The 18,405-nt window shown below is 38.8% G+C and overlaps 1 protein-coding gene across 1 annotated transcript; it reads right to left on the bottom strand.

The window, feature by feature from the left end:
* Positions 1–509: 509 nt before the first annotated feature.
* SLC30A5 (solute carrier family 30 (zinc transporter), member 5) lies at positions 510–18,395 on the bottom strand (the record flags this gene model as incomplete). The annotated part of the gene is made up of 13 exons (XM_010082802.1): positions 510–561; positions 1,249–1,484; positions 3,577–3,706; positions 4,342–4,499; positions 5,859–6,067; positions 6,450–6,738; positions 7,373–7,543; positions 8,708–8,784; positions 11,639–11,726; positions 13,530–13,617; positions 14,916–15,001; positions 16,323–16,389; positions 18,277–18,395. Coding segments are annotated over 13 exons (1,770 nt in total), but the record flags the coding sequence as incomplete, so codon positions are not given.
* Positions 18,396–18,405: the final 10 nt, after the last annotated feature.

Genomic DNA, 18,405 nt, shown 5'->3' with positions numbered 1-18,405 from the left:
TGCCTAACCTGCTGCAAAATTAAACAAAACATTTAGTTTTTCTATGGTTAATTACAAATCAATGTAAAAACCCCGTTTTTACTCTATAGTGCAATGATCTATGCAGGCATTCACAGATTAAACCAAACATGAATACTCTTTAAATTGTTAGTGGGATTTGTACTATATAGCATAATAATTGTAACTCTGTATAGAGTGACTCATTGATCCCGAACAGAGGATAAAAAGATGAGTGTAAACACATTGGCCTGCTAATGTGGACAAATATTATAATGTATCATTTGGTTTTTGTATGTCAGCTCTGCTCCAATTTTATAAGAAGACTGTCTGCTACTGCTAGGAATTTTATACTTGTTTAATGGTGGGCAGCATTCTCAATGGGCATAAAAAAATAATCTCTAATAATTTGTAAAATTAGTGCTAGTTAAGTGTCAGGATTTGAAAGAATATTGAAATAGCCAAGACCATGGGCAGACTTGACAAAAAAGCCAGACAACAGAATAGCCAACTGAATTAGGATGTAAAATAACCAATGAAATGAGACTATTTGCTAAAATGCATGTATGCTCTGACAAGCTTACACAAGAAACTTATTCCTGTACAGATTTTTCATAAGCCAAGCAGCTGGTAAATAACTGCTTTCTAACTACTAGGGAAAAAATTCTAAGAAGTAGGTATGCTGAAATTTTATATGTAACTCCTTTCTCAGTTAGCTTCTGATTTTCAATTTGAAAAAGAAAGGTCCATCTTTACCACATTATCTTCTGAATTACAAATAGAAGCACATTCTAGATTGCTGGTCTGCACTTGTTCTTCTGCTTTATATGTTCTACCCTAGTCCTTTTACAACCAGTTGTCACATGATACCTAGAAACACCCATAATATCTTTATAGATGGAAACCTTGCACTTTCATTTCCAGACGAATCTTAGAAACAGGGACTTCAAGCTTATTTGCTAAGGTTTACAGTGACCGTTTATTAATGTTAGTGAAGACTGTAGATTAATGCTTTTTATTGGTCCTTAGATATTACCCACATCTAAGTGGGTAAATAACATTTCAAGTTATGTTTCTTCAAGTTAAACTCACTAGTGAAGAAACAGTTTGAGAAATTAATGTATACCACATTCAGTGACTGTTAGATTACTTCTGGAGAGAGATTTTAAGAATGATGCATAGTACTGGGACTGATTATAAAAATTTTCCAAGTCTGCTGGAAATCACATATATGATTTACAATTCAACGATCTGTACTTGCCTCTCATGTTGGTATTCATGCCTCCTCCAGAAGACCCATGGGAATGTCCATGGCTGTGCCCATGGTCACAGTGGGAATGGCTGTATCCATGGCTGTGGCTGTGCCCATGGTGGGAATGGCTGTGATCCTGTGAGTGGCAACCTCCCCGAGAAGCTCCATGTGAGTGTGCGTGGCTAAAGGCACAGATACCAACAAGGTTTACGATCAGCCCTCCAACAGAGACTGGCTGTGAGAGGGAGAAAAGACTTACTATATCTTCGCAGGTGTTCAAGTTTATATTCTAGAACACGGTATCAGAAACACTGTGCACCCAGAAAGCCAACCATGTCCTGGGCTGGATGAAAAGAAGCATTAGCAGCAGGTCAAAGGAGGTGATTCTCCCCCTCTACTCTGCTCTCATAAGACCCCACCCGGAGTACTGTGTTCAGATGTGGGGCCCCCAACATAAAAAAGACCTGGACCTGTTGGAGTGAGTTCAGAGGAGGGCCGTGAAGATGGTCAGGGGGCTGGAGCACCTCCCCTGTGAGGACAGGCTGAAAGAGTTGGGGTTGTTCAGCCTGGAGAAAAGAAGGCTCTGAGGAGACCTAATAGCAGCCTTCCAGTACCTGAAGGGGGCCTACAGGAGAGATGGGGAGGCACTCTTGATCAGGGAGTGTAGTGAGAGGACAAGGGGTAACAGTTACAACATGAAAGAGGGCAGATTTAGATTAAATATTAGGAAGAAATTTTTTACTGTGAGGGTGGTGAGTCACTGGAACAGGTTGCCCAGAGAAGCTGTGGATGCCGCATCTCTGGAGGTGTTCAAGGCCAGGCTGGATGAGGCTTTGAGCAACCTGGTCTAGTGGAGGGTGTCCCTGCCCATGGCAGGGGGGTTGGAACTTGATGATCTTTAAGGTCCTTTCCAACCCAAACCATTCTATGATTCTATGATTAAGGGAAACTGTGGAAGCATTAACATCAACAGAAGGATTATTCTAATACGGATTCCTCATCATACTCCTTTCAGTATACAACCTGTTTTCAAAGGAATTTTCTTCCCCTCTCAAAAAAACCCAGTTCTCTCCAACCTTCCCAAAAACATCAGCCAATAACCACCAGCAAAATGCAAAACCTAGTATCCACAAATCAGGACAAGATAACAAATCTAGTTTTAAAAAGGGGTGATAAATTCTATTTACTTTCAAAAAGAGGTAGTTAGAATACAAGCTTTGCTTTGCTTTCACTGGTAAAAAAACCCAAAATTAGTGCGTTGTATCTAGGACATGCACACTCATGTAAAATTGTACTTAACTGAAGACAGCACCTACTGCTTTATTGGTTGAGTTGTCCTTTTTATCTGTACTTATTTTTCTACTCTTCTCTTGTAAAACTAGCAAAGCATAAGAGTAATTCCATCTAATAAAGGAGTTAAGCAAGTCCTGCTCAGGGGTTATTTGACCTTTCCTTGGCTATGCAGACTGTGCTCATCTAGAGGAGGTAACCCCTCCCACCCTCAAGAAACAAAACCAGTAGTCAAAATGGAGCGAATATTGAAGATCAGAAAGACGAAAAAAACCCAGGCTTTGACTCCAGCAATGCACATTTCTAATTATGCCTACATAAAAATCTTTCTTTGTTACTGAAGAGAGCAGGAGAGCACAAATTTGTGTGTGTGGGAGGGGCGACGGGAGAGAAAACAACTGAAGCTAGAACTGAAGGCTTGGATTTGCAGAATTCCACAATAAAAAAAAATTTAGCCTGAAGAAAGTTAACTATTGCATTTGAAATAAATAGATGGAAGCTTGAAAATTTAACTGGGGAACCTGTGAAGAGGCTGTGGAAGCTGGAGAGACACAGATGTAGTTAAGATTAGCTACGCACATTTTAATGATTGTTTATGTCATAGTAACAGACTCAGCATAATGTTATGAATTCTGGCTGATTTTTGTGGTTTCTCAGAGACTAGTTCAAAAATAATTTCTGTAATAATTGCCATTGGAATACATAATATATACATAACAAATTTAGTCTTGCACAGATTATTTATTTTGTATGTTTTATTGTAGAAAGACCAGCATCTAAAAAGATTAGTGCTGTAAAATCTTAGAAAAAATTCAATTTAACTGTTATAATCAAATTATATTCACCCCTATATATTTTCATATTTTAAAACTAGATATACTTTGTATTTTGAAATTATAATATGTTAAAATGTCAAGGTACAGTTTAGGTCTCTTGAGTATGCAACTTTACTCTCTTTAACTTTTTTTTTAAATTACGACAAACATACATGAACCATTAACTGTCAAACAACATTCAAACAGAATGACAAAACTTACAGTTAGCATATTTGTATCTATGTCTGGAGGATCCACCAGTCTGGCCACCGATTCCATGAACACAAAGAAAGCAATTACCATCAGAAACAGGCCATTAATAAATCCAGAGAGAATTTCTACACGTCCATACCTGAAAGCAAACATATATACCTTTGAGAGTGAAGAACGGGTACTCTGAACAAATTTCAAAGTTATAATAATTGAAGTTATAATAAATTTAATAAAACATTTAGATTGCTTTGATTTTTTTCCTTAATGCCACAAGATCATGCCTAAATTCCTGGTTATTTATTTCTGACCAAGAGGCAGCTAGTTTGCAACTGTCCAAACACCAACAGTATAAAGCTATAATAATGTATTTTTTTATATATACTGCAAATTCAGGGCTTCAAACTGCTAAACTGCTATGCAATTTAACCAAACAATTTTTGATTATGTCAGCAGAATTGAAATCCTCATATAAACACTGACTTTCAACATATGTTTTTGATGTACATACCCATATAGAGTGAGGCAACTTCTTAATAATATTAACAGTGATAAATTTTTATTTGTAGATATAAATGAAAATCACATTTCATATGCTTTTTCGCAGGGGCTAAAGGGGAATAGCATGAACACAAATGGAACAGAAGAGACACAGCAAAAAACACATAAAAGCATGCACCTTTAAAACATCCCAAACATATCTTTATAGCAGGGCATTTTGAAAATGAGCAAGTACAATAATTTTCAGATAGTCCTTAAAGAACCTAATACACATACCCATAAGAAAATATGCGAGTTGCTTTCCACCTTGTCATCAGAGCTGCAAAAAGCCCCATCACTAATGCAGAACAATCAAAAAGCATGTGAAATCCATCAGAAATAAGACCAAGGCTGTTAGTCCATACTCCATAAAACAGCTCCACAAAAGTGAAAGCCTAAAACGAAAGAGAATTTGAATTTTTCCTCAAAGATTAAATTGCAATTTAATGTCTTGTTAACTGGCAGGAAATTATTTTCATAGGACACTTGATAGTTTTCAAAGGTATTGTACAAAGTATTTCCAGATCACTTTCTCTCTCTTCCAACAAAACAAAAGTGATGCATTCCAAGTCTATGAAGAGCCATTTTTGAACCTACCCTCCCAAAAGCCTTAGACCTAAGAAAACAACCCTCTCCAAAAGTAACTAAGTTTTCATTTAGAATTTTAAACTAACATTGTGCAGACAAAATTTTAAGCATTTTGTCATTAAACAATGTAACAACTCTGATCTATCTATTATGATTTACTGTTATTAATTAGTTTGCCTGTAAAATTTCTTTCCCATCTTTCATATTCCATAATGGAATTCCTTAAAGTTATCACGGATACTTCAAATTTCTCCTTCTGTTTTCTTGGATAATTGCCAAAGAACAAAGGCAGATCTTTGCAAATGAGGTTCTATCAATCTTCCTTACTGCATGATCTTTTCCTATTTGAGAGAGGCTAGAAATAAAACCAGCCTACTCCAAAATGACACTAATCAATCCCACACTTCCTATTTTGTTGTCCTCATCCCCAACTCAGGCTGAGAGAGTTAGGGTTGTTCAGCCTGGAGAAAAGACGGCTCCAAGGAGACCTAACAGCAGCCTTCCAGTACCTAAACGGGGCCTACAGAAGGGATGGGGAAACAGTCTTTATCAGGAAGTGTACTGAGAGGACAAGGGGTAATGGTTATAAGCTGTAAGAGGGCAGATTTAGACTAGATATTAGAAAGAAATTTTTCACTGTGAGAGTGGTTAGACTCTGGAAGAGGTTGCCCAGGGAAGCTGTGGATGCCCCAACCCTGGAGGTGTTCAAGGCCAGGCTGGATGAGGCTTTGAGCAACCTGGTCTAGTGGAGGGTGTCCCTGCCCATGGCAGGGGGGTTGGAACTCGAATGTCTTTAAGGTCCTTTCCAGCCCTAACTATTGTATGATTCTATGATCCTTGAAGGCCCTATTAGTTTCAGCGTATCTGCTGGTAACACTGAGATAACTCAATCTTAAATGTACCATCATACAAGTATTTACTTACTGGTAGAACAGTTACAAATAGAACCAGTGTCATACTGTGACAACAAATCGAAGTCATCTGCCACTTACTGTAAGATTAGCATAAAATTATTTTATTTTAACGTTCCATCTAATGAAACTACTTTATCAAGAGTCCCTTTAAAAACAATCAATCGTGGGAACCTGTTAAAGAATAACTCTTCTTATTGTACTATGTATGTACTACCGTAACTGGGTTTGAAAAAAAACCAACCATACACTTACCAGATTTAGGCACAAGAAATAGAAGATTTGCCTAGAATCATACTCCTCAAGGATTTGTTTCAGTGATTCCTTAATAAACCGGGGTAACGACTGAGAGCTCTGCTGTAATGCATCACCCATGAAGTTATAGAGAGGAGTGCCTTCAGGGGAATAGCCAATAAGGGTACCCTTCTGCCCTTTCCTGGAGGGGGAGGACAGGATATTGGCAGCTGCAAGGAAAGTATTGGAGTTTTTGTTGCTGTTTCTAAGCTTCACAGATATTTTATAATGTGTTTGTCAGCAATCAAAGCTTACATGAAATTTGCAGGCAGCAAAGTGATTGTCAACTTCATCTTGAGACTGATCATTAGATTTCATTACTATGTAAGATTAGATCATCACTTCCACAACAGAATAGATCTTTTACATTCCTTTTTTTTTATTTTTTGTAGACAAACAGTAAAAGAGCACAAAGTTATGGGCCCTTTTTATTCAAAAGAATCCATAAAAGCTCATTCAAAGAATTCTGCACACATACATTTTCTGATTGGCTTCCCACTCACACAGACAACAGATTAAAGATTAGATTAAAAGATAAATAAGAGTACGTACACAAAATGAAGAAGACAGCACTCACTACCACCCCTCCAGAAAGAACATGCTCTGTGCTTTCATGATGTGGTGGCTTGTTCATAGTTCGAAGCTGGTCTGTTATTGGATGTGTCCAAAAGTTGCCAAAAAGCAGTGCACTAATGAAAATAAGAAAGGATCCATATCGAGCACATGTGGAAGCTTCCATCTTGACAGAGCATACGGACTCCACATAGAAATCCAGGATCACAACAAAAAAGATGACTGTTACGAAAGGCATGATGAGAGAAGACCAAGACTCTACTTTACTCTGCAACAAAAAATACATTTCAAACAGGATTACACACCATTATATGTGACTGTATATACAGCATTGAATCTAGTTCACTTTAATTACAAATGTTTTCAGCAATCCATCAACATATAAATACTTTTATACTTTCAGTTTATCATATAACACTAACATTCCAGCCATAGAAAGACACATATAGCTAATATGCACTACAGTACCTTATTTTAAATACTTTCATGTGCTTAAAAGCAATGCTGTATGCGACGCCATGTTTGCAATGGTCTACTCTCCCTAAGCATGCAGGCATAACAAGCATGTCTTTCAATTACAATAACCTACAGCTCAGGAATAAAAGAGCCCTCTATTTATAGAGTCATTAATACTTGTGTGATGTTAGTATATGAATCCAGGATATAGTATCCGAGCTAGAAAGATGAATTAAAAGTTATCACACAAAACAAGAAATTAAGGTATTGCACATATAAACATCAAAATATAGAAGAAAAATTTCAAACTTAAAAGTACTTAAGTACTCTTACTTATGGAGCTTACTACAAAAACAGAGATGGCAACTTTGGTAATTTTAAAGAAAAGATTTAAATTCCACTTCACAAGCAGAAGCATTACAAAATATGATTCATTTTTATCTTACCTCTGTTGTTAGAGAGAGGACAATGACCCATGGGCACAACAAAAGGACGGAAACAAGATGAGACAAAGCTTGAAGACGTTTGGCTCCGCCTACATCTACAGACAGTTTTCGTGAAGCCATGTGAAAACCAACCTTACAGCACAATGCCAGTACCAGAAGCAGTACTCCTCCCTGGAAACACAGAGGGATTCTGTTAGCATTTCTTAAGAGCTAAATACCTCACTACAAACCAAGTGACACATGAAAAAAAGATTAATATGCTTCCCTTAACTTATCAACAAAAGCCAAAAGACAGGATATTTCCTGTAATTGTTACTCTAGTTAAAAACAGTAACATAGCATACATGGTTATACCTCAGCACTATTCACAACAGTCCAATATGACTTTAAGTTTGAAACTCTCAAGGGTTAATTGGCATACAACAGCAGTGAACTGCTAGTGAACAGCATATGAGGAAAAAGAAAAATTACACAAAACTTGATCTCCCATCTTCCATTATTAAAAAAGTGTTGAAAGCATATGTAAACCCCAAAAGTGTCATGACACCTTGCCCTTAAAGCCTTTCATAACCTTTTAATTCACTTACCTTTAATTGCACCATACCATATTTCTTCACAATATTTTCTTTCAAAATTGTTCAATAAATGAATCACAAGATACACACACAGCTTCTAATCTCCCTTAGATCACACTTGCTTTGTGCACAGTTAGCCAGTCTCTCTAACATTTGATTTCTTTTTATATTAATACTTTCCCAGCTGCTCCTTATATTTTTCTCCCCTGTTTTATTCCTCAATGCAGCTACTTAGCAACAAGTCTAAGCTAACAGAACAACTTGATCAGCCAGGTCAATCCCTACAGTAAGCTTTTGATACTCTCTTACTCATGCCACCAATTACAATGGGACTATACTACTGAGAAGTATTAGAATCTGTGACTTCAAATACAAGCATGTAATGTAAAGGAAAGATGGGGAAAGATAAAGAAATAGCAACAAAACACAAACCCCAAAAGTGAGCAAGAAGCGGTTTGTGTGCAAGCATTACGAACATCCAGAACATTGATGACAGAAGACTTTATCATAATTTTAATGAGACTTTTTAGGCTATGCATTACAGCAAAGTCCTCATCAGCTATACAGGTTGAATATTGGTTTGGCTTGCTGTATTGAAGCTGCTCATACTCAATCAGGATGTAAAAACTACTGTATTATTTCAATTCCAATATGGGGTGGGGATGTTGAACTTGGTTTTGATTTAGGCTTGGATTAGCTCTAGGCTGGTGAAATTCTTACCTACAAACTTACATAATCTACTAAAATACAAGTTTTTTACCTTGTGATCTGCAACACCGAGGAAAGCAATGATTGTATATAGAACATGGGTAAGAGCACTGTCATGATGCCCCTCAGCTAAATAAAAAAAAAAATTAAGGAAGAGTTTCATTTGATATATATGTTGGTTTTTAAAACCAAAGAACAGGCAGAGGTAGCAGAAGACCACAGAAAGCAGAAGTAAGCAAACTGAGCTTTAAGGTTTCTCAGATCGTTAAAGTTTAGGAAATATGAAAATACCTCCACAGAAAATAAATAGTTGAAAATATTGGGGGGGAGGGGAAAAATATTTAAAACATGAGAACATAGTCCATGTTAAATAGTGCACAGCAGTCATGTTACAGTATTTATGTTAATTTTGGCAACCAGACTTTGAAAAATATACTGAACAGCATGAAAAATTAGATAAAATTTCACTCAAAGCACTAAAACAGTGAGGTGTCTAAAATACAATCTATATCTTTCCAGTTTCTAAGTAACTAAACTTTAGAAAACAGAGAATAACTGACAAGTACAATACAGCAAATATTAAAATAATTATAGGTTTTGGAAAAACTACTAGAGGGTACTTTATTGGCGAATTCACTCACAGAAAACTTGGTGGATTAATTGATATTATTCCTGAATACACCATTTGCATCTGTAGTTCCATGTTTTCCCTCCTTGAGAAAGTTTATTTTCATCTTGTTCTTTATTACTACCCATCCTTAGACATACCACTTTTTGACAGTACATTTCACTATGATGAGATGACCTGTTGAAAACTTACTTTAGAATCACTTCCAATTTACTCAGTGGCTTTGAAAGCATGTTAGCCAACTTCCACTTGCAGCTTAAAGTCTATTGTTGTTGAAGCTACTACAGGCTACTTCGCATCACTTTTCAGCTTAGCAGATGAACTGAGATTACACTTGCAAAAGCACAAGACAATCTTTAAGCCACTCTCCATGGCATTTGAAAAATCATTGCTGCGGTTTTAAACCCCTGGCTAGCAAAACACCACAATCGCTTGCTCACCCTCCCCTCTTCTGGGGATGGGGGAGAGAATTAAAGGGGTAAAGGGAAACCAGGGCAGAAACCAGGACAGTCATGGCAGTCAGATGAAGTCCCCAATGACTGGAAAAAGGGAAACACTGCACTAATTTTTAAAAAGCGTAGAAAGGAGGAGCCTGGGAACTACTGACCTGTCAGCCTCACCTCTCTGCCTGGGAAGATCACAGAAAGGACCCTCCCAGAAACCATGCTAAAGTACATGGATGGCTGGCAGGTGGTTCGAGATAACCAGCATGGCTTCATCAAAAACAAGTCTTGCCTGACCAACCTAGTGGCCTTCTACGAAGGAGTGACTACATCAGTGGACAAGGGAAGAGCTATTAATGTAATCTCTTTTATTTATGTTTATTTATTTATTTATGTTATTTATATTTAATCTTCTGTAAGCCCTTTGACATGGTCGCCCACAACATCCTTCTCTCTAAATTGGAGTGATATGGATTTGATGGATAGACTGTTCACTGGATAAGGAATTAGCTGGACAGTCACATCCAGACAGTAGTGGTCAACGGCTCAGTATCTGGATGGAGATCCATGATGAGAGGTGTCCTTCATGTGTCCGTACTGGGACCAGTACTGTTTAATCTCTTCAACAATGACACACACAGTGGGATCGAGTGCACCCTCAGCCAATTTCCAGATGATACCAAGCTGAGTGGTGTGGTTGACACACCTCAGGGACAGGATGCCATCCAGAGGGACCTAGACAAGCTCAAGAAGTGGGCCCATGTGAACTTGAGGAGGTTCAACAAAGCAAAGTGCAAGGTCCTGCACCTGGGTCGAGGCAACCCCTGGTATCAATACAGGCAGGGGGATGAAGGGATTGAGAGCAGCCCTGCAGAGAAGGACTTCGGGGCACTGGTGGATGAAAAGCTGGACGTGACCTGGCAATGTGCACTTGAAGCCCAGAAAGCCAACAACATGCTGGACTACATCAAAAGCACCATTACAGCAGGTCAAGGGAGGAGATTCTCCCCCTTTACTCCGCTCTCATGAGACCCCACCTGGAGTACTGCATCCAGCTCTGGAGTCCTCAGCACAGGAAAGACATCGACCTGCTGGAGCAGGTCCAGAAGAGGGCCACAAAAACCATCAGAGGGTTGGAATACCTCTCCTATTAGGAAAGGCTGAGAGAGTTTGTGTTGGTTAGCCTGGAGAAGAGATGGCTCTGGGGAGACCTTACTGCGGCCTTTCCATACTTAAAGGGGGCTTCTAAGATAGATGGGGACACACTTTTTAGTAGGGCCTTGTTGAGATAGGACAAGGGGTAATGATTTTAGACTGAAACAGGGTAGATTCAGACTAGATATAAGGAAGAAATCTTTTATTATGAAAGTGGTAAAACACTGGAACAGGCTGCCCAGAGAGGTGGTATTCCCCATCCCTGGTAACGTTGAAGGTCAGGCTGGATGGGGCTCAGAGCAACCTGATCTTCTTGAAGATGTCCCTGCTCACTGCAGGGGAGTTGGACCAGATAACCTTTAAAGATCCCTCCCAACCCAAACCATGGAAAAGACTGCCAGCCAGTCTACCAACCGTTTACTGCATACACTTAGGCTACAGCCATTATGTCTAGAATTTCTGAAGAAAAGGAAAGCCAATGAAAAAAGCTTCTTGCAATCCTAAGTGGTCTGATATGGACAAATAGGCAGGGAGACTTTAACTACAACTTAAAATCTACATCTGTGTTTAAGTTATAAAAGTAAGCAATGCCATTCATTTGTCTGTAAAGATCAATATTTAGATGTGAAATTAAAATCTTATGCTATAATATTCTTAAAAGGTAAAGAAAAAATGCAAGCGTATTTAATTCAGTGCTCTCAACATTCTCTCTGCTCTTGCAGAGGCACTTGCTCTTACAAATAGCAAGAAAGGATACGATGCTCTGCTATTTTAGCCATGAGATCATCATTATCAAAAAGTAGTAAGCAGATGACAGCTATGATGAAAAATGCAGCACCTCTTGTCTGTAAAAAAAAGAAAAAAATAAAAAGCACCCCAAATATTTTTATAATGTGCTGTAACAGATTATAAAACAATCCAGGAAATCAGTTCCCCACTCCCCCTTCCTGATCAATGTAAGCATTTTAGCTCAGGAACAAAAACATGAGGAAACTCCCCTCCCCCTCCCCCCCCCCTTTTTTTTTTAAAGTGACCATAACCGTATTATTTTATATTTATTACAGTTTTCAGATTTACCAGATAACTCAGGGCAAATCACCATTGCAATACAACAAGCTAGAAGTTTGTATCTTACAAACTTCAAGTGTGATTGCTTCTTCCTTCATGGTATGCTTCTCTCTGTCAACATGCACATTCACTTAAGCATGATGACTTAATATTTTGTAGCATCAAGGAGCTATAAACAAGATCTAGTGGACAAACTGCATAATTTTGTCTAAGGAGAGGTAAAGGCTAGAGCACCGTGCAAAGGCTCTGAGAAAGCAAAGCTCTGCAGTGCTTTTCTGGGGAAGAGAAAGAGGTACCTATGAAATCCCAGCTCCCAGAGCTTTCACCACCCTGAACTAAGACACTGCAATTTTGGCATTCATCGCCTTGGCAAGACTCTGAGCTCTACAGCTAAAAAATACTATTACAATTCATCTTCTAAACCCAATACAGCTATCACATTCTTGTTTTGGAAAGTCAGCTGAGTTATTTTTGACACAGTTCACTTAATAAAGCCAAAACATTCAGACGACAGGGTTATCGGTCCCTTGCTTCTGCTGCCTCAGATGTGCAGCGTAACTGCTGAACGTGGCCCACTTATGATAGAGATTGACAAAGAGCCCCTCTGAAGCTCTACAGCTACCCTTTGGGTGGTTGGCTGGAGAAAAAAAATTTCTTCTAGATGAAGAGCTTCACGGTGGACACCCTAAGCATCTCAATCTGAGGAGGGCAGTTGTAGAACGTCAGAGCAGGCAACTGTGCTATTCACTCTAAGGCCAGCCTAAAAGTGGTTCTGGGACTCCAGCAACAGTTATGAGACAGAGATTTCAAAACCCCCAGCCTGAGGAGGCACCAAAGCCAGACTTTCTCTTACATGGCAAGTACTCTAGCCTCAGGCATATGACATCATAAGGTATCTTCCTCCAGCTACCACTGGTTTTGAGTGAAAGTGGCCAAGACTGCTAGGTGCTGGGATGAGCTCATTCCATTTAGGGCTGATCAGGCAGTTAAGAGAACCCCTCGCGGAACTGTATGTAATGGGACTCTGGCAAAGGATGTCTCAAGTATAGATCTCTGAGTAAGTGAAAGATTGGAGCCAGGTATTCAGCACATATAGGCTCATGCAGACATTTAAGTACTTAGAGAATTTTTTGGCAGAATAAACAAAGCATGTGAAAAGCTACAGATACTGAAGAGGCTAGGCAAGGATCTGGATACTGTACTGCTGGACTTCAGTGCTAAAGGCCAGGACCCCTACACACACATACTTCCTTTCGTCAGTTTGAACCCAAAATCCCATTACAGAGAATGCTGAAGTGCCAAAATCATTGTGAAGGCTCTTTTCTGCCTATAAAGAGAAAAACTTCGTAGGTATCTGCCATGGATCTCCAACAGCTTCACCCACTGTTTCTCTCTTAATGTCATATTTATTATTTCAAGTAGTACATCTTGTAATTTCACCACTGATTAAACAAACAAACAAAAAAAAAGCACAGTTTCTATGAACACAGGTCTGAAACACTGTTTGTTCCAGGTAAAGAAGTACTTGAATTTATAACATTGAGTATTTTTTACATCTGGTAAAATAAATATTTAAATACCTTTGCTGGTCCTCCACCTGAGCCTGTGAACAAGACACTAAGGAGTGACAGTACAACCACATCACTGTGCTCAAACAGCAACAATGTCCTATAAAAAAGTCAAATAAACACTTATGTCCACTTATGAGAAGTTCACCTCACAAGCGCGATATATACTATTTTAGATAAAATTCAATGACACAGCAGTCAAAGATTTACCCTGTGATTTCAACAGCAAATTTAACCAATTCAAAAGGATAATTGCAAATCTTATTTGCCTTCACCAGCAATAGATCTAGCAGCTGACAGCTAGACATGTTACAAAACAATTTCCTAACTCAAAGAACAGACTAAAATTAGTCATTGAGAGATTACTTTAAATTGTACTTACCAAAGCTTCTAGCTCCCAGAAAAAAAGAGGTCCTTATCTATTGTATTGCATCCTATTTATTGAGGTGCTGATGGTCTAGTAGCTTATGCAACCTCAGAACCTCTTAATTGCTCAAAATAAGAAATTCTAACTTGCACACTATCTCCTTCAGATAGCAAAAGCTGACTAACAAGCTATATTGACAGCTTTCCAGAGCAGAATATGAAAGTAATATCGCTGTCAAGTTTATCAGATGCTTTTGCCATTCTCCATATAGCCATACAAACTGCTAGGGCCCATGTTACTGGTTCCGTCTGGGAAGACTGACAGTGTCCAGAAAGGCACTACAGCATTAACAAGTTCTGTTCTTCTCAGGTGTGCCTTCTCTTGTGTAGAGAGTAAAACTTAATTAAAGATGCCTTCTAATACATTAACCTTCATTTCTGGAAGTCTAATTTTATTCTTTTATAGTTACTTAGTAAGTATGGCTAACAAACAGCCCAAGTGATTTTACTTGGACTATATGCAGTTACATTACCCAATTCCAACCCAGTACAGGCACACAACCAGATAAAGCAGTGGCTTGTAACAGATGCAGAAATTCATTCTAGTCACTTGGCACAGAAATAGAAGCTACCATGACTAGCTGTCAAGCCTTGGACTTCAGTTAAACAAACAACTGGGGTTACATTAATGAGACTAGGGAAGTGATGAAAACCACAGCCAGTACAACAGTCAGTGATCTTGTATCACTCACATCAATAGTTTAAGCATTACCAAGAATTTCACTGGCATCTTGTCAAAGAATGAATGAAGAAAATTACAAGTTCTACAGAAATTACATGTAGCTTTTCCCAAACATAACAGGGTCCACAGGAAAAAGCACAAGGATCCATTTAAAATTTAAAGAAATAAAGGAAGAGGCTGTCATCATGGGCTAAAGGAAACAAAACAAAAAACAAAGGAGCAAGACAGGGAAAGATCACAAAAATTAGCTTATAAAGATAAAACATTCTTTACAGTAAATATATATTTACCTCAGTGGTCCACAAAGAGTAAGGCCAAAAAACCACAAGAGTGAAATGATACATCCCACAACAGCATGCTTAAAAATTTTGATCCACTACAAAAGAAAGGTATTTCATTATAATTTTCTCCACAATTTCAAAATAAACACTCCATTATTAGCATTCTTTTAGTACAGTAGCTGTAGAAATAAGAGGGGAAAGCATTTGCTCTGCAAGTTCTGCAAAGTTTAGAGTATGACTGTCTTAACTACTTTGCCAGGCAGCTAAGGTTTGTTTCGACATATTATGAAACAGAATTACTCATGTTTTCTACCACAGTACTAGTTTCTATAGTGTAGTCTGAGATCTCTTTAACAAAAAGCCTGAAAAAACACTGAAAAAAATCCAAGTCCATTTACCTGTCAAAGATGCTGTTTATTTTGTAATCTGTTGTACATATCTGATAAACACATATAGAACTAGGTAAAACATCAAGATAAAGAGACTAAGACCTTAAGTCTAAAAATATTTATGCGTTAAATTCCTTCCTCAGAAAGTGGGTTATAATTCAGCTACCCAATACATTATTAACTGTAAATTCAAGCTTTTGAAGAAAAAGCAATTCATTTTGGAAATGCACCAAACAAAACAAAGTGCCTATGACAAACATCACATCTTCAAAATCCAGAATTTTAAAAGTTTTAGTAATAGTGAAATGGACAGAAAATGGACAGATTTTCCAAACACAAATCACAAGAAACAATTAATTCTGGTTCACACTTTAAAATTTTGCTATACACGTCTAATCATGAAAGCAGCTGACATTTGGAACACTTCTGAGGCTATCCTTCAGATTTTCTCTACTTAGCACATACACTGATAACATGGTGCACGGATCAAGTTTTTGCATATGCAAATACATAAAACCACGATGAATACGGACAAAATTTTTTTCTTGCAGAAGAGCAGGTTCCAACCTGGCCCTACTTGGACATCTCGGGATACTGTTGATACAACTCAACATAGGTTTGAAGAGCATAAGACTAGCCCCTCATCACAACACACAACGCAGAAAGCACTCTTTTGGCATGGGGGACATCCCTGGAGCACTCTGACATTCCTGCAGTCCAGAAACTGCCCTTTGAAACTGCCAAAGTCAGCTAAGTAGACTAAGCTCTTTTTGAAAATCCAGTCCTCAGAACAGATGCTTGCATGAAGCCAAGGACTACTCATTTCACAACACTCTCAAAAGGAGTTGGCAAAAGATAAAAATTATGATTTTTTTTTTCACAGCACACTAGACATGAAGTTAGTTACACGCTTTTGGAAATTGCAATGTGCTCTTCCAAGTGGAGTAACCTTTTTCCCCACTCTCACTTTTGGCAAGAGTCACGTTGTCAAGAAGATCTACAAAGATTATTACATATGTCAACTCACCTGACGCTTGGTTACCAATTTTCCAGAAGAAAATGGTTTTTGAAACAAAACCATAAAAAATGCAGACCTGTTAAAAGAATAAAGTTTTTTCTATTAGTGTATTAGCAGTCAGCTTTTTATTTAAACCTGCTCTAAATAACTAGGTCTGTCATATCAGGCTCCGCTGACAAAATGACTTCCTCTATATTTTTCATTAAAAGGCCACACTGACCACACGCACTGGTTTTATCTTCCTTGCTGCATTACATGTGTCAGATACTAGCACAAAGATTGTGACAACTGAACTTCAGTTCTGGTCAATTTTAAATGCAAGTTCTTCAGAGAACTGCTAATGAGAAGTCTACTTGTGATTTACAAAAATCAAAATAACTGATCGCAGAGCTTTTGAGAAGAAATAACGCTATGTTTTTTATTGGCAAGATACAGAAACCCAAAGGCATATTCACATATGGAATGGTGAATACAGTGTCTTGTTAAAAATAAAAATGGGAAGAAACAGCACACATCTTCCTTAGCTGGGATCAAGAGTAAGTGGTGGGGATAAACACGGTGGTGCACAGGAACATGCAACTGGGAAGCAGAGAAATGTAAAAAATTTTGAAATAAAAGGAAAAAATGAGGTTCCACATGTTCCAACTCCGCCAAGCTTATTATAGAAATGTTCTTCCACATCGTATCAGGTAAACATGAAGCAAGACTGTGTTTGCAAAGGTTGTTTCTGTATATTTGCTATCAGTTTCTACACTTCAGTTCTGAATCAGGGAAAAATAGCACTTGAAGCTCACAAAAACTACAGGAATTTTAAGGAAGAAAGCTTGTCTTCTACAGCCTTCTTAAGAAAATCTGGACATGCCCAAGCTTCCTATGACCAGCACTATCATAGTATGATAAATTTTATAGTAGTGAAAACATTGAAGTTTCTTGAAGGTAGAGAGGTCTTACAGAGAGATCTGGACAGACTAGAGAGCTGGGTAATCACCAACCATATGAAATTTAACAAGAGCAATTGCCAGATTCTCCACCTGGGATGAGGTAATCCCGGTTATATGTACAATTTAGGGGATGAGAGGCTGGAGAGCAGACCCACAGAAAGAGATCTTGGGGTTTGGGTTAATGCAAGTTAGATATGAGTCAACAGCTTGCCCTGGAAGCCAAAAGGGCCAACCACATCCTGGGGTGCATCGAGCACAGCATAGCCAGCTGGTCAAGGGAGGCAACTGTCCCACTCTACACTGCACTGGTGTGGCCCCACCTTGAGCACTGTGTGCGGTTTTGGGTACCTCAGTATAAGAAGGATATCAAATTATCAGAGTGTGTCTGGAGGAGGGTGACCAAGATGGGGAGAGGCCTCAAGGGTGAGACTTAGGAGGATCAGCTGAGGTCTCTTGGCTTGCTCAGCTTGGAGAAGAGAAGGCTGAGGGGTGACCTCATGGCAGCCTACAACTTCCTCAAGGGGGTGTCAGCGCAGGAGGAACTGCTGATCCTCTCTCTCTGGTGACTAGCGATAGGACAGGAGGAGATGGAATGAAGATGTGCCAGGGGAAGTACAGACTGGGCAACAGGAAAAGGTTCTTCACTGAGAGGGTAGTCAGTCACTGAACAGGCTCCTCAGGGAAGTGGTGATGGCAGCAAGCCTGTCAGAATTCAAGGAGCATCTGGACAACACTCTCAGTCACACGGTTTAGTTTTAGGTTGTCCTGGAAGGAGCAGGGAGTTGGACTCGATGATCCTTATGGGTCCCCTCCAATTTGACATATTCTATGATTCTGAAATTATAGTGAGCAGAGATACAAAGGAAAGATACTGCTACGAACAGTGTTCCTGGATGTATTGCTATGCCTTCTCCTCCTTGATCAATCTATAATAACGCAGGGTATAGGCTTGACACTGACAACATGGCAGACAAAGTGTGCCGTAGTGGCAGCAGACTAGGCTTCACAGCCTGCACACTCACCCCAGCTGCACGATGAAGATAAACTGCACTAGGTGAACCGCTTTCAGAAGATCGTAGGATTCAAACAGCCCCACGGCTTTCAAAACTTTGGTGAAGCACAGCAGCACGACATACCGAGTCAGCCTGCAA

Source organism: Pterocles gutturalis, unplaced genomic scaffold (assembly GCF_000699245.1).
Source record: "Pterocles gutturalis isolate BGI_N339 unplaced genomic scaffold, ASM69924v1 scaffold4785, whole genome shotgun sequence".
NCBI classification, from domain to species: Eukaryota; Metazoa; Chordata; class Aves; order Pterocliformes; family Pteroclidae; genus Pterocles; species Pterocles gutturalis.
This window is presented reverse-complemented; position numbering and strand designations above follow the sequence as displayed.